The following is a 24,752-nucleotide window of genomic DNA, read 5'->3' as shown; positions in this document are numbered from 1 at the left end:
CAAGCATTCAGAAGAGGCCATTACAAGGGTTGATAGAGTGGCGGCACTTCTATCTTCTTCTTTTTTTGTTTTTTTTTTCTTTTTTTCTTTTTTTTTGCTGAAAGATGCTGCACTTCTAACTATCAATATAACCATTCAATATTCTTAAATTGAACTTATACCTGTAGGAGGTGATGGATTTTGGAATCTAATAAACCCGCATAAGGGACTTGCAGTGTTAACATTTCCAATAGCACACACCCATATGACCAAATATCCACTTCCTGCAACCACACAAAGCACAAATTACCATCCGAGTAACCTAAGAAAGCCACCATCAGATGAACTATTTCTTTAAATAAAATAAAAGTCTAGAATCTCCAACGAGTGTTAGGCATGGCATAATCAGGCCTGAGAAACCTGAGAAAGTCCCATCAAATGAAAAATTGATCAAAGAAATGCAAGTCTAAAATCTCCAACAAGCACAATAGCTACAATACACTATTTAGACCCGTCAAGAACAAGATTTCAGGTAGGAACAAGATGGTTACATAAAAGACAACCAGCAAAGGGTTCACACTGCAACAACTCAGCCATTCCAGCAGTTCAGTCATCCAAGCCATACAGCATCAAGAAACAATTTATAGTTCCATAAAATAAAGAGGTGTGCACCAGGGGTACTAGTACCAGTACAAGTATCGTGGTACTAGGTTGTTGCGGGGACCCACATGGTGTCTATGATATCCGACCCGTACAAAAGGTGAATCCCATCATGATGGTCAGCCTGTCCAACCATCAAGTGGACCACACCGTAGAGAAAATTATAACATGCCCAAACATCCAAAATTCAACTGGTGGCTAGAGCTAGGCATCGAGTTGAGTCGGACCGAGTTAGGTCTGACCCGACCTGACCGAGTTTTGAAATAGACCTGACCCGAACTCGACCCGACTTGGTACCGAATCCAGCATGCCTGACCCGATCCGAGTCCGGGCCTGGCCTAGACTAGCCCGGACCAAGTCCGACCCGGTCATAGGGACCGAGTCGAGTTGACCTTTTTTTTCCTATTTGAATCCCAATTTAGTAGTGTACTTGAGTTGTTGATAATAAACATTGTCAAAAGTAATTTGTTAAAAAAAAAAAAATTGAACAAAGTAAATAAGCATCATCAAAACTCAAAAATATGTTTAAAATCTCAAATGGAGTTGCACATACAAACCATTCATTCATTCAATATCCTCTGTATAATGAATGACTTTGTGGCATGTAACCTGAGTAACCTTGTCCATAATAATAACCCCCTCCACCTACGTCGCCAAAATGATCATTTGGTTCTCTTTCCTACGGCTTGGACTATGTCTAGGCTAAGTCCGAACTGGAGGTGTCTAAAAGATAATTGTTTACCTCTTTTGAATCGGATAGTGGATATGCATTTCCATCGTCCTCATTCATAGATTTAACGAGTTTTTTCAACCTCTTTTATTATCCGATTTGTACAGGATTCATAATCGCCTATAGAATGCAGTGAGACTTTTAAGAAGCTTCGATGATTTATCGCATGGCTTATGTCCCATACTCGTGCCTTCTTCGGCATCATGTTGTCTAGGAGAGGGTTGATGTTGTCTAGTTATGTATGCCAATTCCAGGCTTTGTTTTACGGCTTCTTTATAATCTTATTCTTCTTGTTCCCTTAATAGTTTGTCTTCTCTACTAAGTGGGGGCTCTTCCTCTGCTTAAAACCCTTCTTCATTTATAATAAGCCTACTTCTATCTTCTGTGGCTAGTTGCATTGGTTGTAGGCGAAGAAATGGAAGCCTTTGTATTTAACCCAAGAATGGCTCGAAATAAATCTCGGACTTCTGGAGGAGCTTTGCTACATGAGGCAGTGTCTCCTCCCCAACAAGTCAAATGTAATTTTAACCAATTTGTTTTGTTTACAAGTTATTTGCAATACAACTTGCATTGCAAATCTATCTTTCCATCTTATGAGTAGACTTGGGCACCATAATCCCAAATATTTACGGATGGATCATCTTCCAATAACATATCTATAAGTGTGAATTTTAAAAGAAATAATATTTGGTTATGTTGGGGCAACATAAATAATTAAGGAATGAACATCAACAAACGCAACCTGCCAACCATATGAGATTTAAGCAACATTAAGTCATTTAAAAGCATAAACGAAAATAGGAGAAATATATATTAAAAAAATAAAAAATACATTAGATAATAAGCATAGAAAATATCCACCCACCCATCAAATATTACAATTCAAGTCCACGAATAATAACTGTTAAATTGTCATAAGCAAATGCAGCGTAAATAGAAGGTATTATTTCATCCTGCTTCATGCAATTGTTACAGGTACTGTCTCATCCTGGTTCTCGCTCTCCTCTTCCTCGAGCTCCTCATCAACAAAGTTGCCTTTTCCCCAGATTGGACGTAGCTAATCATATGTACAAATGAGCGCTTCAACTGATCCGATGTAAATGAGCTTCAATACTTGTCCATGACCCTACTCCCCGTGATAAAAGCAGATTATGACGCCCCAATTAAAATTAAAATTAAAATTGACAATGACTCGTGCCATCCACGAGAGCACAGCACACTGATTCATGAGCTTTCAACTTCTACCAATCTAAAACATCAAATTCCCCGCCTTTGTACTTTACAAATGGCTCCTTGAGATAGTAGTCAAGTTCTGTTTAAGTTAGCTGCATTTAGGTCTCAACTAGTGCCATGAAAGACATGAAATCATCAATCATATTTCGTTGTGCAGTAACATTAGAACTCTTTTTTTTTTTTTTAAAGCAACGAGAGATATATTAAAAAAGAAACCGAAAGGATACAAAGGGCCTACTGAGATAGCAGAGCCAAAGCACCGGAGAAAAGGAGATAACAAGCCTAGGGAAAGAAAATTAAAATGATTAAGGAGAGGAACATTAGAGCCCCATTCGATGAGGAGACGTTTACCTCTCGAACCCACTTCTTCCGCTGAAGCTTGCACGTTGTTAAAGCACCTATCATTCCTCTCCATCCAAACTGCCCACCAGATAGCCATACTAGCCATTTTCCAAACCTTGGAAGTGATTTTACCCAGCTTGAAACCGTGCCAATAGGCGAGAAAAGATGAGGCGGACGCAGGCACGCAACCGACCACTCCGAAACAAGCGAGGAAGTCCTGGCGAATCTGAGAGACCAAGGGGCAGTGAACAAGCAGGTGGTCGATTGATTCAGCACTGGCCATGCAACAGAGACAAATATTGGTGAGGTGCATACCCTTTTTCATGAGATTGTCTACGGTAAAGATCATGTTCCGAGATGCAAGCCAAGCAAAGCAAATGAATTTGGGGGGGACAGGGTATTTCCAGATAAACGAGGGAACGAAGGGAAGGGATGAGGGGATGAGGGCATTATACAAGGATTTCATCGAAAACTGGGAAGTTTTATCTATCGACCAGAGAATTTTGTCGGGCTCAGTTTGGGAGGGGGATACCGTGGATAAGCAAAGGTAAAGATCATCAATGAGAGGGACCTCCCAATCGTGAAGATGTCTTCGGCAGGTAATGTTCCAAATCACACCCAAATCAGAAAATGTAAAAAACTTGTCAACAGGGCTGTCTTTCTTAACTGCAATACGATAAATGGCAGGGAAGCTATCCTTTAAGCATCTATCCCCGAGCCATCGGTCCTCCCAAAACCGAATAGAAGACCCATTTCCCAACTGATAAACAACTTTTTCAATCACCAGTTTCTTGCAGCGAATGATCCCTTTCCAAATGTGAGATGCTCTATAGATAGAGGAGTCCTTAGTCCACCAGCCTCTTGAGGACAACCCATATTTCCCTTTAATGACCATATTCCACAGAGCATGAAGTTCCGAACCGAGTTTCCATGTCCATTTACCTAGAAGAGCCTTGTTCATCACTCTCAAATTTTTAACGCTAGCGCCTCCATCACGAAAATGCCTATAGACCTCTTCCCAATCGAGGAGGTGAAATTTCTTATGATTTTCCTTACCGCTCCACAGGAAATCCCTCCTCAGTTTGTCAATCCGGCTCAAGACAACAGACGGGCATTGAAAAAGGGACATGAAGTATATGGGGACGTTACACAGAGCTGCTTTGATAAGAGTAAGTCTACTCCCCATAGACGAAAATCTACATTTCCATCTTGCCAGAGACTTTTGAAAATTTTCAACCACCTTGTCCCATATCGATATTAGAGGAGAACCCAGGCCTAGGGGGAGGCCCACGAAAAAAGACAGGAAGGAAGCGGAGGAGCAACCTAAGATTGAAGCAAAGGAGTTTAGCTCCAGCTCTGAAATATTGATTCCAAAAACCTTGGACTTAGTCATTTTTATTCACAACCCAGAGACTGCCTCAAAACATCTGAAAGTAGTGTGAAGATTTTCGATGGCTTCAGAATCTGCTTCGCAGGTAATCAACGTATCATCCGCGAATTGAATATGGGAAATCGACACTGCAACCCCTGGCATTGATATGCCCTTGAACAGACCTGCCTCTTGGCCCTTGAGCAACATCTGAGATAAGGGCTCCGCAACCATTAGAAAAAGAAGGGGGGAGAGAGGATCGCCCTGTCGAAGGCCTCTCGAGCTATGGAAGAAGCCTTTTGGAGTTCCGTTCAGCAGGATGGAGAAGTGAGGCGATTCCACGCACGCCTTCATCCAAGTCCTCCATTTTTTACCAAACCCCTTCCGGAGAAGCATATAATGCAGAAAATCCCAGTCGACGTGGTCATAGGCCTTCTCAACGTCAAGCTTGCAGAAGATGGATTTGATCCCAGCCTTGCGACAGGTGTGGAGGATTTCCTTAGCTATCAACGCTCCATCAATGATCTACCTGCCTTTGATAAAGGCGTTTTGATACTTTGAGATCAGACTATCCATGACAGAAGCGAGACGAAGGGACAAGATTTTGGCCAGAATTTTATAGGGGTTGCCAATGAGGCTTATAGGCCTAAAATCGGAGAAAGAAGAAGCGCCAGGAACTTTGGGAATCAAGGCGATAAACGACGCCCTAAGACCTTTTGAGAGATGGTCCCTGGCGTGGAATGCATTGAGGAAATTCATGATATCCGGGCAAACAGTGTCCCAGAAGACTTGGAAGAAGCACATGGGGAACCCATCAGAGCCCGGGGACTTTTCTCCTCCCATAGAAACAATAGCCACTTTCACTTCTTCAACCTGAAAGGGATCCTCCAAACGCTCGGCCTCCGAACTGATCAGCAAATGGAAAGGGATGCCATCCAGACGAGGCCTGGACCAACCTTCAGAAGCAAGAAGGGAGCGAAAATGGAGGACAGCAGCTTTGGAGATCTCCTCCTTATCATCGATCTGATTCCCATCCACAAAAATACTGTGGATGGCTTTTGCCTGAGCCCTCATGTTAGCAATGCTGTGGAAATATTTAGTGTTCTTGTCTCCCTCCAAAATCCATTTGGATCTCGATTTGATCTTCCAGGAAAGCTCATCTTCGAGGGATCTAGAAGAGATGGATTGAATAATTTGGATACGCCTAGATAGAATCTCCAAGGAGGGAACGAGACCTTCCAACCCAAAGTCGATCTGCTGAAGCTCCGCGAAAAGGGCCTCAGTTTCGCTATCACGCTTCCGGAGCACTTCTTTCTTCTAAGCTTTTAAATTTTCCTTAAGCAAAGTTTATTCATGAAGCTGTAGCCTGCGTAAACACCCGAAGGGAAGGAAGACCACCATTCATCAATTTTCTGGAGAAAACCATCGACGCTAAGCCATGTTGGGTTGAATCTGAAAGGTTTAAGGCCCCAGTCAACGTCCATGACCGAGAGAAGGATGGGCCAGTGATCCAAGGTCGTTTTAAGGGGAGCCATTTGATACAATGTCGGGAACTCGTCAATGAAGTCAGATGAAAGAAGGAATCTGTCAAGTCTCGATTGAATTTGAGATCTGCGGCCGTTTGACCAGGTGAATGTCGCACCAGAAAGGGGGAGATCGACCAATTCCTGGGCTTGAATCCAGTCATTGAAAGACTGCATGGCAATAGAAGAACGCCGACGACGAGAGTGCTCGTGAGGAAAAGGAACCACATTAAAATCAACCACAAAGCAACAGGGTCCTGCGAAAGACTATCTAATGACATTCAGTTCTTCCCAGAAATCAGGTCATAAGGAATAGTCAGTAGGACCATAAACCGAAACCACAATACAACGGAAAGAGGAATACTTATCTTGGAGAAGAGCCGCTTTAGAAAAAGCCCCGGAAAACGAAAGATGAAGGTCCCACTTGGAAGATTTCCAAGCAATGAGGATACCACCAAAGGATCCCAAAGCATCCAGGGAGACAAAGTCCGTGTCCTGATCACCCCACACCATGTCGAGGAGTTTCTTAGAGAAAGACAGGACTTTAGTTTCCTGTAGGCAAAGAACATCCGGGAGTTTTCTCCTGACCGACCCTTTGATGAGACTCCGCTTCTACTTAGAGCCCAATCCCCTAACCTTGTAAGAGAGGACAATCATTGGGGCACCAAGCTACCCCAAGAACCCTTCCTACCATGCCTGAACGAAGACGTAGACGCGATAGTCGGAGAGGACTGGAGACGGAGAAGCTCTCTGTTACTAGCGGAGCGGGGAACGTGTTTAGAAGGATGCTTCTGAGGAGGAAGAGGCCTACCCCTATTTTCAATGTACTGGAAGAGACCAGTGCAGTCTTCTTCTCGGTTGCCGAAAGAAAGGCCCAGCGAACGGCCCACATTTCCAACAGCATCTCTAATCCATTTCTTATCGTGGATCTCCTTATATATTTCTTCTTTAGTTTTGCTTTCCATCAACGCGTTGGAATTTGGACCTTAATGCTGATGAGGGAGATCTCAGCACATCTGTAGAGGTTCAGCATCAATGACCTCCGCAGAGGTCTCTTCTTGGAACGGCGTTAAGGGGCCCAGATCGGCCCAATCCCTTTAAGTAGAGGTTGTATGGACGGGAGACAAATGGGTGGATGAGGCAGAGTCAGAGAGAAGATGTTCTGACATGTCTTCACGAGAGAAGTCATCGCCCTGGAGAGGGAGGGAGGGGTCGTGGGAGTCAGGAATAGGGAATGAGGTAGAGATAGGGAGTTGAGGGTGGTCGAGTCTGCCGGGTCTATCAGGTTCGTTCCCTGGGTTTGCAACAAATAAAGGGTTAGGATTTCGCAGTATAGGATCAGAAAACTTAAACGGGCCCCATTTAGACGGAAAAGGACCCGATACAATCGAACCGACGTCGATGAGAGACGTCAGTCTTGGAGATGACGTTCGGGCGTCCGATCTGGCACCATTATGTCCATCGAATAGTCGCTCCGACGACACGCGTCGACATCCCATGGCTCCACTGACATCGTCATTAAGAGCGGGTGGCCGATGAGGAGAGGAGCGGCCACACGTCTGCACCCTAGCAACTCGGCAGTCAAGCGGGTCAGCTTCCCGATGATAGTAGGACGAGACCTGGACACGCGTCGGCATAAGCACAGGCTTGGATTGATTGGCGTCAGTACCAGAGATTTCCTCTGCGAGACGTGATCCGGACGGTGAAGAGAGGCTGCCACGCGTCGCTTGATAAGGCCGAACGTTGTCAACGTATGCAGGCGCAGCAAAAGCTCTGACATCCGTTCGGTTCCGTGGTCCGTTGGAGTATGCGGAATGAGGACCTCCTCCCCACCTAGCTTCCGAGTTCAGCAATGGTTGCCGCACCGGAATCTTGGTTCTCCACACATCTCCCCAACGGGGCAGAGCCGATGGAGAGGATTCCTTCTGGACCGGAAGAAGAATAATCCGATCATCAACCTTGATACGGAGATGAGAAGGGAAAGGGAGACCTTTCTTCCTTCTAACCCGTGCACGTATGACTCCAATCTCCATCCCGAGTTGAGTCTTAGGGTCGAACTTGAGAAGAAAGCCAACTCGGGAAGCAGCTTTAATGAGGAACTCATCGAACCAACATTCCAGGGGAATATCCCAAATGAGTATCCAGATATTCTCTTTACCAAACAAAGAAAACTCCTCCCATGGGAGGACTCTGGTAATGGGGCCATTAGTACAGAGCTGCTCCGCCATTGTTAGGGTATCCGGTTGAAACCAGGATAAACTCTTACCCATAGAATGTCGTGTCCCAAAGGAATGAAATCGGATATGCCAAACTGGAGGCCAGTGCAACGTCGAATCCACTCCCTAACAGTCGAAATGGACGCCCCTTCCTCTATAAAAATGACTACATAATTGGCCAACTCAGCTCTTTTTTTGTCGAAGCTCCCCTGATCTACGACTATAGGGTAATCGGACTGGTCTTCATCCTTGTCGAACCCTTTAGAGGTAGACAAATTCATCACTGGTTCATCCGAACGCTGAGGGGGCACCGACATTTCATTGGGGACTTGAAGAAGAGCATCACGAAAGGATCAACCCAAGGATTGAAGAGCCGATCGACTGCCCTTATCTGGGATTGCGGTGCGAGGCTTCGCCACCTTAGACTTGTTGATTGAATCGCACTTGAGAGAGTATGACGCCATGAGAGATTCAGGACCGTAGCGCGCACGTTGAACGAGCAGCTTCTTGCCGTCATAGCTAACGCCATGTAACATGGACACTACCCTAGCAAGTTCGGCCTCGCTCCCCATACGAACCAAAGCAAAACCGAGGTACACACCAGTGTCCTTATCCCTGGGCATGACAACATCCATAACTCCTCCTGCTCGCCCGAAGATCCTTTCCAGATTAAGGGAGAACCAAGCATGGGGGTAACCTTTAACAAAGAGGGTTGAGAACAAAGAGTATTTGCATTGGCCCTCAGGTAAAGGTTGTCAGTTCCTATTTCTTGTGGTAGCCGTCTGCCATTCCTTGTCTTGGTTGGAATGAGAGTGGTCCCCTGAGAATCCCCTTACCTTTATCTACGTCTATAGACATACCGGTCAGAAGAAACGGATGCAGAAGGCCGAAGTTACATTCCTCAAATGAATTAGAACTAACCTGCGATATTGTCTTTTGCGGCCCCCAAAGTTTCTACATAGAAATTGTATAGATCTCCGATTGCATCACGAATCTTATCAACCTCAGTTGCACTCTTCTCACCATACAGCTTTTTCAAAATGAATATAACCATGCACATCAAGAACGACTGCAACGACCATTACCAAACTGCGCTCAGACCAATATTGATCAAACTTTTAACTGCATACCCATAGTCATTATTTGTAGAAAGTCTGGTCCACTACAGCTTCGGTGCAAAACATCATTTACTCTCCAAAGTTCTAGTAGAAATATATTTGTTGTTGGATACTTGTTTCTTGAAAAGATCACCATTGTGTCGTAAAAACTAAAAGAAACTTGTGATGTGCTTCAACTCTTGTACAATCATCATCAAAAGGCAACCACTGATACACATTATCACACTCCGCATAGTGAGAGAATGCATCTCTGAAACCTACAGCTAAATCCAACATTTCGTAAGTTGAATTCCAATGTTTCATGGCATCCAACTTTATTGTTTTCTGCGATGACAAATTCAACCGTTTCACGATCTCATTTCATATATTTAATCGTGTATGTGGACCCCATATGTACTTCACACTCTTATATTCTTGATTGTTTGCTCAATTGTTTTAAACACATCTTATACAATCAAATTTAGAATGTGGGCACAACACCTAATATGAAATATTTTTCCACCGAAATACAAGTCATCGGTGGCCCTTGATTCCGCAAAATCGTTATCACGCTATTGTTTGTAGAAGCATTGTCTAAAGTTATCGAGGAAATTTTATTCTCAATGCCCCACTCCACAAGGCATCTGTAAATGTAATCTGAAATCATCAAACCGGTGTGGGGAAGCGTAAGATAGCGGAAGTTTATAGCTCTTTTGTAGAGCTTCAATTCAACATCAACATAGTGAGCAGTTAGTGATATATAACCCTTTCATTGATAGGATGTCGTCCACAAATTTGATGTCAGTCTGATTCGGGAAACCGATGCCAACTGTCATTTCAACTTGACTTTCTCACTTATATACATCATCATGCACACCCTCTTTATTGTTGTACGGGAGACCTCATATCTGGGGTTAAGGCATCCGGCTAATTCGACAAAAGACACTCTACCATCTGAAATGGTTTTTCATTTGCAATAATAAATCTGGCAGTCAACTCATTCACATGGTCCCTGTTATACTTATAGGTGAACAAGGTACCTTGCAACGGATCCACCACAGATTGGGTAAATGAAAGTGTCTGTTGGCTTGAGGTATGACTTCTCACTTTCTTATGACACTTCAATAGGTGTTTATTCAGAGTTATGATCGACCCGTCTACTTGTTTAGCATATTGAGCCTTGCAGTACTTGCACTGTATCTTCACCGTGTCGTTCTTTAGGGTTACTTGTTCAAATTATTCTCACACTACCGATCTTTTTTTTCCTTTTACTGAACTCTATGAGGTACTAATCTCAATGGGCACCTCTTCATCTTGTAGATTTAATCCTTCATCCAAGATCATCGGCGAAGTGATTGACAAACCGTGGGGTATTGGAATTTTCTCACTAGTCATCTACTAATTGAAAGATATTAAATCAAACTAGCACTATAATGCCTTAAAAAGTATATAATAAACCTTAAATTAGTCATACATCCAAGGTTGGATAGATTGTAATACTTTCATATTCTCATTTAAACGCCTACACCGAAATTCTAGCAACATCTCCCCATCTCTCTAGATAAGTTGATCTTCCATTTCATTCGCATGCCAAATATCTAAGCAATGTGAAGATATTTGACATGAGAAATAAATTTAAAAAAATAATAAAATAATGAAAAAAAAAACATATCCAGAGATAGATGGAGAGATGGAGCACAAAACTAGCATAAGCATTTAAATAGGTTATATGAAAGCATACTATTTATCTAACCTTGGACTGTCCAAAATGGGACAATTTAAGCGATTTCTATGCAACCAAAAATACAGTATATCTATGCCTGGCCACATAGAAATCCCGAAATGGGCAACTAATTATCTAATTTACAAAAATAAACCACACTGGGCTAACTATCTAATGGACAATAATAAGCTAAGCAATAAGCAATGTAATCCATAATTCACAAAAATAAACCACTAATTGTCTAATTCACAAAAATAAACCACTAATTGTTTAATTCACAAAAATAAATCACATTAGGCTATCTAATGCACAGTAATAAGCTAAGCAATAAGCAATGTAATCCATAATCCACAAAAAAAAAAAAAAAACCACTAATTGTTTGAGCTTGAGCTTCGTCTTGGGCTTGGGATTGGGTTCTAGGTTTTTTAGGGTTAGGTTAGGGTTAAGGTTTGGGGTTTAGGTTTAGAGTTTAGAAATGGCTCAGCCCGAGCCAACCCGGCCACACCCAAGCCAACCCAAACGCACCACAACCAACCCGGATGCACCACGGCCAGCTAGGACCAAATACAAGCACCCGACCCATTCCAATTTGTCCATTCAACCCTACCCGACTCCAATTTCACAAAACCCCCAAATTAGAATATCCTAGCACGATGTACTTCACAAGAATAGATGAAAATCATGAAATATAAGTATACCCAAACACAATTACATTGATTAGTTGATTTGGAGAGTTGGGTGGCTATCGAAAGTCGGCGACAAGCGAGTGGACCGGGTGGGTGCAAACGAGCTGCTCAGTTGAGATGAGCAGTCGAGCAATCGAGCCAGTGGCTGTTAGGTCGAGACCATCGGGTGCAGAAGATGAGGGAGTGGAGGAGAGAGGAGGGTGGCCTGGTGGTGGGTGGGTGGCTATTGGCCTCGGGAGAGTAGGGAGGGAGAGAGGTTGGGTCGAGTGCGACAGGTAGCTTAGATTATATTTAAGTTTTTTTTATACACACACACTACCTGAACCTGAGTCGAGTTGGGTTTTAGATCGAGTCATTGGGTTTCGGATCGAGTCGAGTCAATACCGAGTTAGATTTCGAGTCGAGTCAAGTTACTGGGTGACACAGACTCGACTCGGTTTGAGTTTGGATTGGGTGAAGTCTACTTAGTTCGAATCGACTCACCCACTCGATTTGGGTCGGGTCAAGTCGAGTCTGAATGAGTCGGATGAGTCGAGTCTGCCGAGTCAACTCGTCTCGTGCCCAGCTCTACTGGTGATGTCCACCTAATGATTGGATTAGCCCTATCTTTTGTGCGTCAATTAACATTGTAGTTACATCTTTCGAACAAGCTGGATGCCATATACATAACAAGTGGAACCCACTATTTCAATTTGGGGGTTTTGAGAATTTGCTTAATATGGCGTGAGTGACCTACCTGATGATTGGATTAGCCTGATTTTTGGGCTGTGCATCAACATTTTGTCACATCTTTTGAACGTGCTCGATGCCATATGCATATCACGTGGAACCCACCAGGCACAAATCTTTGTAGGGCATCGTATGGGTTTGGATGTCATACAAGCCAAATAAAACAAATTCCATGTTAGTATTTGCAAAAATACTTCCTACTTTGCTCCCTCCCTCCCTCCTTTTAAGAGTTCTAAATTCGAGGGGTTTAGCTTTTTCAGTCGAGGATGAGGAGAAGGTTCAATTTTGGGAAGATGTTTGGCTAGGCGAGGGAACTTTTCAAGCTAAGCTTCCTATGGATATCATACATGCCAAATAAAACAAATTCCATGTTAGTCTTTACGAAAATACACCCTGCCTCACTCCCTCCCTCCTTTTAAGAGTTCAAAATTCGAGGGGATTTGATGCAGGACAATTAACCACTTGCTCTAAAAGCTCGAACTGATAGAGCATGGCGAATTAATCCCTTTATCTCATAGCCTAGGCCCTCTCATGAGCCCCAAATCCATAGGTTCCACCCTACACGAGCCATCCGCCTCACACGGGCCCCAAATCCATGGGTTATGCGGGCCACCCACCCTGAGTGTGCCCCTGCATCCCACAGGCTACCCCACTTGAACCTGGTGTGAAAATGTCCCCGCATTAATCACCCCTGGTGAGGAGTCTACATGAGACCAACCTGGCTCTGATACCAATTTGATGGAGGACAATTAACAACTCGTTCTAAAAGCTCGAACTGATAGAGCATGGCGAATTAATCCCTTTATCTCAAAGCCTAGGCCCCAAATCCATGGGTTAGGTCCTCGGCCGACCCCTCCTCGTGGGCCCCGAATCCATGGGTTCCGCCCTACACGAGTCACCCGCCTCACACGGGCCCCAAATCCATGGGTTATGCGGGCCACCCACCCCGAGTGTGCCCCTGCATCCCACAGGCCACCCCACTCGAACCCGGTGTGAAAATGCCCCCGCATTAGGGTTACCTTTTTCAATCGGGGATGGGGAGAAGGTTCAATTTTGGGAAGATGTTTGGCTAGGCGAGGGAACTTTTCAAGCCGAGTTTCATATGCTGGTGAGGATTGCAACAAACGACAATGTTATTACTAGGTGAAGAAACCTGATGGATGAGGAGTTAGATGAGTTCATTAGGGTAATGGCCAGGTTTCATGGCTTTTACCCCCCACCCAGTGTGAAATATTCCATGGTATGGAGGCTAGAGAAGTCAGGTAGGCTTTCCGTTCGATCCTTCTACAGATTGCTTGCCAAGCAGTGAAAGTTTCAAGTTTGGGTCCACTAACTTCTGTGTGGCAAAATGGTTCTCCCCCTCAGATCGCTTTCGCTTGGTTGGTTGGCAAAAATAAGAGTGCTTACAATTGACAAGCTTCAAAAGTGGGCGATGTCGGTTCCCAATATATGCTCCATGTATCATAGTGATGCAAAATTGGTAAGCCATTTGTATATTCATTGCCCACTCGCTAGGTCAATTTGGGAGGGGTTCTTAAGAGTTCCAATTCCCATGGGTGATTTCAGGGACTATTGTTAGCTTGGCACAGCGGCGGCAATGGGAAGGAAAGCAAGATTTTATGAAGGCTCTCCTTGTTGGTGGGTCCTTGGGCTATTTGGAGCAAAAGAAACAATCGATGTGTGTCATTTGGTCTCGAAGATGTTCGAGTGGGCAAAATCAGATGTAAAGAATTGGGCTTCTAGTTTGGGAATCCTTTGTAGATTTGTTTCTCTTAGCCTTTTGTAAGCTTTTCTTTGTAGCTTCTGCTCACCTTCGCCACTCTTTTAATAAATTACTTTTTTTAACTTCTCTTTAAATTATCTTAAGGCAATAGTTTTTATATATATATATATATATATATATAACCACTTTAGTACCCAGTGACACCTAAAAGACTCCACATCAGGAAACTCTTGTCAGAGCTGCCACAAGGACTTCTAAAAATAAAAGACCAATTGTAAAACAGCCCAAATATCAACTAAATCTGGAAGTTCTATTGAAACACTTTTTGTTTGTGAACGAAGAGAAATTTATTAAAAACCACAACTATAAAACAGATACAAAAAGCCTTAAACTAAAAATACAAGCCATATTCAAACCCCAACTAATGAAAACATGAGAAACTATAAGAAAAGCCAATCACAAGCATTACAAGGCTTCTAACTCTCTTTCTTTTAAGTGACAAAATTTTATTGAAAGGAGCACAAAAGGTTCAAAGAATACAAAAACTAAAGCCCAGATAACAAGGACCAATCAAATTAGTCAAAGTCTCTTCAACAGGAAACCCAACTTGTTACATCGAGCCAGGCTTTCCTAAAGACATCGATCTCCGACCTATACTCGTTCCAGAAGCACGGCTACTCCATCCAGTTATAGGACCTATATACCAAAAAAAAAAAAACCATGCAGCAAGCCTCTTCAATATATATACTAAAAATCCCCTCTACAATGGATTCTTCGTATGAAAGTGAACTTTGAGCGTCTATTATCATATTATAAATATGGGAACCATTTTCAGAGCCCATGACACTAAAATAAACCCGAACGACTATTATGGTCCATTTTTTACACTTGTGCACTTGTGTGGCCCCACTTGGGATCCAAAGGACTTAAGACCCTACAAGTACATATTAAAATATTAAAATAAAAAAGTTTGAACTAAAATATTAGAATCAATGTTCAAAACTCATCTATGATTAGTGGAAATTATTGGATAGACCTACGAGTCCAACATTTGATCATGGTCTACTCTTGGGTTGCATCAGACCACATGAAGCATAATTCATCTCTAGGCCCAGAGTTCACAATCTGTACCCAATTGTGTCTAATATTAATATTGAAAGGTGTGGGCTCATTTGGAAGAACAAGCACTAAACACGAGAAAGAAGAGGGCACTTGATAGCTTCCCAAGCGAGTTAATATTTTGCACCTGAAGATCCAATATTTTAATAGATGGTGGGCTCGCGAAGGCCTTGAGGATTTGAGATTAAGAGAAGCGACACTAGTCATACCAGAACTCTGATGGAGGTCCCACAAACAGTTCAGCAGACATTGAAACATTGTATACCATCTTCAATTGCAACCATAAGACAGATGAGAGCACAAATATATATAGGGCTGAAGTACGAACTTTATGGTTAAATGTTAGAGCAGCCTAACCTTCTTTGGAAACTACCAGATGAAAATATAATTTCGGTAGAAGAAATGGATGTGTCGTTCTATTATACATAGAACATATACAAGCAAAGTGCTTTCATATATCATGCTTAAAGGTTATGTTCGAACAATTATTGGAAAGCTAGTCGAGTAAAAGGATGCCAACCATGTATCTATTTAAGAAATGCCCGTAACTAACTTGGGGGAGAGAGGGAAGCTTACCAGCCCATATCGATTCCGTGTATGCATTGCCTGCAACACCTCTGGTGCCATCCAGCGAGGTGTTCCAACACAAACGTCAGGTGGAGGTATGCCAAGATGAGCAATACAGCATGTATGGAGAGAGGCTTGGAGAGGAACAGCACTATCAAAATCACAGAGCTTGACAATAGGAGCATCATTGATTCTTTTGTTATCTAAATCAATCAATATGTTCTCGCTTTTAACATCTCGATGAATGATGTGCTTTGAGTGAACTTCTGCCAATGCAGAGGCAATGTCCCTAGCGATAAATAATGCCGTATTAATTGGGACATGCTTCTCCCCCCCTTCTGATAATCTTTTGATGTGATTCTGTCAGGCACAGGCAGAACAAATGCTAAGAAATATATCAAAAGTAGGTGGAAAATGCAAGAAACCAAACATTTCAACTGCAGGATTACCTTTAAAGAACCCCCTCCTATGTACTCCATCATAATTGTGGACTGCAGTAGTCGATGTCCTTTATTTCCATCTGCTTGAGGAATCCACTTAGAAGACAGCCGGTGTCCATAAATTTCAACAATGCAATCGTGATTCCTCAAAACGTTTAAAATTCTTACTTCCCCTAGACAACTGTATTCAAACTTCTTCATTTCCTGCTCTGAAGCCTCATATGCTTCTAGAGTACGCAACTGCAGCATGTAAATTGACAGAAAAGAATAAACTAGTTTTGGGGAAAATAAGATTTGAAAGTAACAAAAAGGCACAAAACAAACAGGAGCAGTTTAAAGCAAACCATGAAAATGATTGGGTAACAGATAGGACAGCAATGAGAAATATAACAAATAGGTTCTAAATGAGATATGCAGTAATTATAACAAATTAGGAAGTAAAACTGTGCCCATGAAATGACATTTTCCAGCAAATGAGATATGCACACATAAAAGAGTGTGTTTGTGTGTAATGATATCCTAGAATGCATGAAATTAATATTGAGAAATGATATGATACACCCATCTAGAGAGTGTTAGTGTAAAGTGTGTGTGTGTGTGTTAAGTGGCTCTTCGTATACATTGATACACCATCCTCTGACAGCTCAAGCTTTTAGAGAAAGTGGTTGTTTTGACATGGTATCAGAGAGGAAGGTCCTATGTTTGAATCCCGAGAGCAGCAAATATGCCTCAGTAATATATTCTCCCATGGAGGGCCAGGAAAATCAGGTCCAGCCCAGGGACCGGGAAATCAAGCCCGGCCTGTTTATGGTGTGACTGTCCCTCCACCCTTGTCAGTATGTACCCGTGCGGAGTTCCACCCCACGTGTACAGGGGAGTGTTAAGAGTTTTAAGGTCCCTTGGTATACATTGACACGCCATCGTCTGACAGCTCGAGCTTTTAGAGAAAGTGGTTGTTTGACAATCCGGATATTTGCACAGCATATACAGGCTTTTCAAATATGATAAGTTTTGCGCATGGTTCAGTAATCCAGACCATAGGTCAGTTGGGCCGTAGATGGAGCATGCTCCAAATCTCTCCAGATTGGAAGATCCCAGCTACCTATATAAGAATGTTTTTCAGTAGAATGCGGACCCTTTTCGTATCTCTCCTTAATCATCTATCTATAGGCCACAAAGCGAATTGTTAAGATTGTCCTGATAGAGAGAATTTTAATGCCAACAGTGGGAAACAACAGGGCAATAGTTCTTATTACCGGACCATGGGCCTACTTGTCAGATTTGAATACCCAAGTATTAGTGTGCAAAGATGCGAGCTGCCTATCATATAAGTTCTTATAATCTAGTGCAAAGATCCAAGCAACGTATCATATAAGTTCATATAATCAGTGTTCGAAGTATCGGTATTGCTACAGGTTTAGGTGGCCGGGGATACAGAAACAATATCATCATCGCCGATAATTAGGGCTGTACACGAACCGGGCTAGCCCAATTAACTCAACTCAACTCGGCCCGACCTGGAACTGAGTTCGGGCCGGGACGGGCCATTTTCTTCAGCCCGAAACTGAGTTCGGGCCAAGTTCAAACATGTCCCAGTTCGGCCCGACTCGGCCCGAAACCCGACTCGACCTGGCCTATATATATATATATATATATATATATATATATATATAGACAGAGACGTGAGAACGCCGTCCGTCCCTCCGTCCGTCCCTTTGTAGATGGAGCAGGCCCGAAATTGGCCCGACCTCGTCTGATTGCTGACCGAGCCGAGTTCGAGCTGGACATGTTGGCCCGGTGATCGGGCCGGGCCGGGTTCGAGCTAGGTATGGCTGGTGACCAGGCCGGGCCGGGTTGAGCCCAGTTCGACTTGGATCGACTCGTGTACACCCCTACCGATAATAACGCCAATTCCCGGAAATACAAGAAAATATTGGGGGGAAACATGGGGAAAGTCGTGGAATTTTTCAATGGAACTTTAAGATATGCTAAAATACACATATTTGCATATTTAATAATAAAATAATAGCGAAAAAGACATTGTATATTTAGGAATCAAATAATAAGTTTCACTTTAATGGGGCCTAAAAGCAATTGTTGTTGTTACACGGAAACACTGGGGAAACATGGGGAAAATGGTGGATCCACCCATCCATCCATGCATGCACATACATGCATACATACAAACGCACATGCATGATCCATCCATCCATACAATCATACATGCATGAACGCAAACACATACATACACATCCATCCATCCATCCATGATCCATCCATCCATCCATCCATCCATGCATACATGCATATATAAATATGCAAACATGCATTTTATCATTCAGGCATGCCCTCATTAAAATAAATACATAAATAAATAAGAATTTTTTTAATAAACAGATTTTGGCGATCCGATAAATTTGCGATATTATTGAAATATCGCCGATACACTAATAATATCGCCAATACACTAGCGATACAAGCGACACCTAGAATTTACACATCGAAAATACTGGCGATACAGTGGTGATATCGATACATTTGCGATACAAGAGACACCTGGAAATTACGCAATAAAAAATATTATCAATACGTTGGCGATATCGATACATTGGCAATACTTAGTGATATATCGTTGATACATGGAGTTTCAGATACCACCAATGTTATCGGTATTGCTACCAGTGTAATCGGTATCGCCAAGCTGGATATTACAATAATATCGGGGATACTTCGAACAATGCATATAATCCACTCATGCATGGGACAAATTGAACTCTTAAGATATAATGACTGTTAGAAGTATAAGAAATAGGTTCTGCAACCCTAAAAATTGGTATTCAGCGGAAGAGGACACCGACTTCAACAATGAAGCAACACTATCTTGCAGGCATGCACAGAGATTACATAGAGAGCGTGTAAAAACTGATGCTACTAGTATATTACTTCATTTAATGGTGAAATCAGTGATTTAGTGATGCATGGGAGAACTGAACTCTTAAGCTATAATGTCTTTTGTAATGGCCAAGTAATACAAACTCTAATCCTGGAAAGAAATTCGCACCTTTGCAGCAACTACTTTTGTACCAAACTTGCACTGAATGACAGAGCCTGATGCTGCTTCCTCAGCTTCAATGCCTGGAGACACAGAAGGAAAAGTGTATTCCGAGGTGGCAATGTTTTCAGTTGAAACAGGAACCTGAACCCGAGTCAGTGGGATATACCTGAAATAACAAGGTTGCCCATCAAAAAAAGCACGCAGCACTACGCGTCCTTAATATTATTAAAATATTAAGAAATGCTCAAATGTATTAAACCATAAAATCATATGGTGTTAGTAAGCCGGAAACTGCAAGATTGCCAGATTTTCTTGATTTTAAAATATTGAAAATCTAAAATAATATTAGAAAAATATAAAAAAGCAGCATACAATCAGAGATCAATACACACAAAATAAATAAATAACATCATCATTACCTTCTAAGGCCTATCCTAATTAATTGGGTTAGCTACATGAATCCTATTCTGCCATTCCTCCCAAATGCTTAGACCATAGATCACCAAGTCTATTATTACTACCTCCATCCACATCCTTTTCGGCCTTCACCTTGCCCTTTTAGAGCCTTTAACTTGTACCAACTCACTCCTAACCGACATAGTTCTTGGTCTCCATTGCACACGACCAAACCATCCAAGTCTACTTTCCCTCATTTTATTACTTATTGGTGTTACTCCTAAGTTCCATTAAATGCATGCACTTCTAAATTTATCCTTCGTCATCTTGCCACTCATCCATCTCAGCTACACATCCTATGAACATGTTGTTCCGTAACTGACCAAACTTCTTGGTCAATAATCTTAACCAATTCCTCATTTTCACTGTTATTATTACCAAAATTGCACTCCATATACTCTGCTTTAGTCTGACTAATTTTAAATCTTTTAGATTCTAAAGCATCCATCTATAAATCTAGCTTTCTATTTATGTCCCTCCCTCGTCTTATCAACCAAAACTATGTCATTTGCAAACAACATACACCATAGGAGATCTTCCTGCAAATGTCTCGTTAACTCGTCCATAACCAATGCAAACCAATACAACATAAGATCCATTAGCCCAGAAAGAGCACTTTTGCAGTCTCCTTCCACAATGAGATGATCTACGGACCCAAGAGCCTCCTAAGACAAATGCAAACTTGTCTCAATCACTTCCAATTCCACCCAATTAGCGCCCCTAAACACATGTGGCCCTAAAGGTGACAATAGGCCAAGTCTGGGCCAGGCCTGACACTCAAGACAGGCCTACCACGACAAGGCCAAGCCTGAGCCAGAAAACTTTGGCTAGGCCCGAGCCCAATCCGACTAGGCCCGAAAATTGATAAAATCCCTATTTCCCACATAAATGCTCCTAATTCATCCCCTGATCAAGTGAGCCGCGCATGCACATAGAAATAGCCATTTGATTAAAATGAAAACCAAAACAGTCTACATTCAGCAGGATGGTTGGGATTGGAATCGCATATTTTTAGTATATAACATGTACATAAAAAGTTGGGTCGGCTGGGTCAGGCTAAAATGACTTGCGTACAAGCCTTACCAGAAAATTGATTGGACCATGCATGAGAACCCAAGCACTAGTAGGTCCAAGCCTGGCCAAAAGTCAGGTTGAGCAGGCTCTCAGTCCATAGCCACCCCTACATGGCCCTGAAAAGAAAAGCTTGAAATTTCCTTGATAAACCTTAACGAAACCCCCTTACACCCAAAGGCCCGCGATTTCCAAAACAACAACAAATGGCATTGAGATAGCCCATCGATGAAGGGACGAAAGAACTGAATTATTATTTTTTTTTGCAGTTTGCCTACCTCATTAATCTTGTTCCATTTTTATCAATGACAAAAGGGGGATACACGTTTAAACTCTTCCCCTGATCTACACCCAATCAATTTGAAGAAGCTTAATTTTGACTTTAAGCCACCAATAGGCATCACCGTGCAATTAGAAAGTCCCTTGTTTCATTTTCTACTTATATTCTAAAAATAGCATGGGGAAGCATTCTACCAAGGACTTCAAATGGATGAGCCACCCAGAAATTCCCGGCATCCGAACCATCTTCCCACCTTGAAATTGTTACCACTTGTTGAGTTTTTGGTTTGTGGATGAAATTGCCTATAATATCAAAAAAATCTATGCATGATATATTCCTCCTAACCGTCCTCCCAAAATAAATTTATTCTGATTAAATTACAGAGAAGATTCCTCAATGATTGTAATCTTAACTAGGAGGCACCTTTGTCTTAACTAAACGGATGTAAGGATAGGTGTTTTAAATAGTGAACAGCATGTAGCATAGGCGTTCGCCCCTCTAAAGCATGAGGCATAAGCTATATAGTGTGTAGCATAAGTTACATGCTACTTTTAGATTTTAAATTTAGGTTGCACTTGGTTGCACCAAATATTATGATCTCATGGTATTTTGCACAAAATTGGACTGATCAATTATGAAATTTAATGTAATTTCATGACATTTGGTGCAAGCAAACACAATCTAAAATAATACAAAAATTACAGTAAAGATTAAGTATAAAGATAAAGAAAGGGCAATGTAACTTATTTAATACTGTAATATTATTTTACTAAAATCATTGAAAAGATTAACTAAATTTTATTGGAAATAGAAAAATGTAACAAATCACTAAAAACATTAATCAATTTTAATGTTTTAGTGAAAATTAATTTTTAATGTAAGCTACATAGCGTGTAACATAGGTTGTGTAGCATGTTGCGTATACAAATTAGTGTGAGCGTAGGCTACATGTGACTTAAGCTATTTTCATGAGCTACGTAGAGTTAAAGAGTAAGCTAAGCTACATAGCATCCGCTATTTAAAACACTGGCAAGGATGTTTACAGCAACAAGCCTATGATCTGAAGAATGCTACCAATCAGTGGCAGTCAACATTGTTCTCAATGCCACATAAAAAATTAAAAGCGTATATTAGTCAAGGAAATAATGCCTTTGTAGTCTTATTGCAGCTTTCTTGTCTCCCAATAATTCAAAAGCATCCTCACACTACAACCTCTCTCTCCAATATGTACAAGCTTGTTAAACATGATAGAAAGATTCATTTCCCACCGATGCATCTTCAAAAATCCACTCCCATCTTTCCACCCTAAATTGGGAGAACAACTTGTAAAAAGAGACCACCTGATTTTGATCATTCCCGGCAATATGAGAAAAGGTTTTATGTGTGCACTCAGAGTCCAGGCAAGCATACTTCAACCATCCAAAATTGACGGATGGGAATCTTAACATGCACTTCAAATTACATTTTCAAAATACATATTTTCGGATGCTTCTTAAATTCCCATCAACCGTGTTTGGGTGAAAGGATCATTGCGCACATTGATTCTTGTTGCTCCTTGTGTGCGCTGAAGTTGTGCCATTTAATCAAATAACAACTTAGATTTTGTTTACATTGTTGCTTATATACTCATATAATCCAATAGGAAAATACACCGTCTAGAGTTTTTGGAAGCTCATCATGCTGATGTCCATGTCTTTCAGCATACATGAGTGTGAATGCTGCAGATCAATCTACAAATGCTGCATGGCAACAGTGGTGGCCACATCTGTTCAGAATGCATGACTGTGAATACTACGCATTCGTCTGCAAAAAGAGAGCACAACTAGCAACAATAATCCTACAGTAAGCAGCAAAAGGAACAGTTACTGACCTGCAAAAATATTCAACATCCGTCTCTTCTCTTATGTCAGTTGGATGGCAAGCATCAACAACCAAGCGCACCAATGATTCCCCTTTCCTAATAAGAATGACATTCCAAGCATGTGGCATGAAGTCTAGATAGCCCCTCACAAGCTCACAGGGAATCGGAGGATCTGCCCTGTCGCATAGATACTGTGCAACATAAACAATCTATCAGCAGGTAATTGTCATGAGTTCGGGAGAAGGAAAAAAAAAAAAAGCTTCCAAATACATGTACAAGATAATGCAAAACCAAACAAGGGCTATCAGAAAATCACCTTCATAAGCACTGCTCTATGTCTACACACACCAAAGCGCACAGATCCTATAGGCACAACATTAGAATTCCTCATTTGCTTAACAAATCGCAGAGATTTCTCACATAGATCAATGAAACTAAAACTTTCAACAGGTCCATCAATCTGGTTAGAGGTTGCTTTGTCATTGTAACTGTTTCCAGTGGAGCATGTACAAATGAAAGGCTTCTGATAATTTGAGCCAGCAACAGCTTTCCTCATCATCGCAGTACTGTTACTCCTGTCACAGCCTCCGAAACAATTAGAAACGAAGAGTGCAAGCACCGACGCCCTCCGCAAGTCAACAGAAAATTGTTCCTTTTCTTCCAATGAACTCCTTGATAGTTTCAAACTTGACGCCAACACTTGTGCAGTTAATGCAATTGCATCTAATTCCTCATCAGTTTCTCTGAAATAAAAAGAGCAATACTGTCTTTAGTTTAAACCACCACATACATCAAAGTCAAAACCACTATGAACTACCACATAATGCAACACATAGATGCTATTCAGAGAGATAGTGTCCCGGTGCTCAGAATGTGAACAGTTTCCTAATGTGCCAGCCTGTATGGGTTAGGCCCATAGCTCAGTGATCAATAATATTGACCTAATGACACCCATTATCATTGATAAAGGGTGGCCCAAAAGTCTCCCAGATTGGAAGATGCCAACCTATTGAAGCAAGGTTTCTTGGATTGCCGCGCTTCAAATAATAATAATAACAGCAGCAGCAGCAATAACAATAAGAATAGCAATAATAATATTTAAATTATTATTAATAATAATAGTTCAATAAGCCACCTGGATGGCAGGTTGCTTTCATACATGATGCCGGAAAAGCTAATGGGTATGCTACACCTCACCCAATATGTGGTATGCTAGGATCAAGTCAAGTGGGTTGCTAGTACCTAATGTAACCATATGTGCTGTTTTTATTTTTTAACACACGCTCACACACACCCCATGGGAGCTCGAACCCACGACCTCGGTGTTTAAACTCACACTGTCTACCACTGAGCCATGGGTTGGAACCCTTAAACATGTGCTAGTTATATATACAGAATGCTATTGTAATTTATATATAATGTCTGTTACTATTTTAGATCTTGAGCATAGTATCATCTCATGTGCCTGCATTGCATAAATCAAAGGATGAACTTCTACATTTTAATAAAATTTAAAATTACAACTTAATCAACTGCGAGTGTATAAAACCATAAAGTGAGTGTATAGAACAATGATTTCAGATTGGTAAAAGTAGTCTTCCTGATCCGAACTGACCCAAAACCCAGACAGCACAATACAGAACAGAAAACATGGGTGGGTCAGGGATTTAGGTAACATTGCTTGGGACAGTGGAGTACAAAATGACAGTTATGAAAAAATTACAGGGGCAATCTGGAGAAGAAAGCCAAAGAGTAGAACATAAGGATCTTCTAAATGGAATGATTTCCGGGCATTGTTTGTCCACCATGAGGCTCATCAGATGAACAGTATGAATTACTCAACAATTGGCCCCACTTGGACAGACAGAAAGCACATGAAATTATTCACATCTT

General features: G+C 41.7%; 1 protein-coding gene across 1 annotated transcript in view; it reads right to left on the bottom strand.

Annotated features, from left to right (window-relative positions):
• LOC131248899 (uncharacterized) overlaps positions 1-24,752 on the bottom strand; it is a 36,921-nt gene that overhangs the window by 1,375 nt on the left and 10,794 nt on the right. The window contains exons 5-10 of the mRNA XM_058249406.1: positions 23,176-23,602; positions 22,869-23,050; positions 19,198-19,357; positions 16,146-16,376; positions 15,706-16,056; positions 162-263 (exon numbers count right to left, since the gene is read on the bottom strand). Of these exons, the coding sequence (XP_058105389.1) occupies positions 162-263; positions 15,706-16,056; positions 16,146-16,376; positions 19,198-19,357; positions 22,869-23,050; positions 23,176-23,602 (1,453 nt within the window). The remainder of the gene's footprint in view (positions 1-161; positions 264-15,705; positions 16,057-16,145; positions 16,377-19,197; positions 19,358-22,868; positions 23,051-23,175; positions 23,603-24,752) is intronic.

This window comes from Magnolia sinica, chromosome 6, assembly GCF_029962835.1.
Source record: "Magnolia sinica isolate HGM2019 chromosome 6, MsV1, whole genome shotgun sequence".
NCBI lineage: Eukaryota > Viridiplantae > Streptophyta > Magnoliopsida > Magnoliales > Magnoliaceae > Magnolia > Magnolia sinica.
This window is presented reverse-complemented; position numbering and strand designations above follow the sequence as displayed.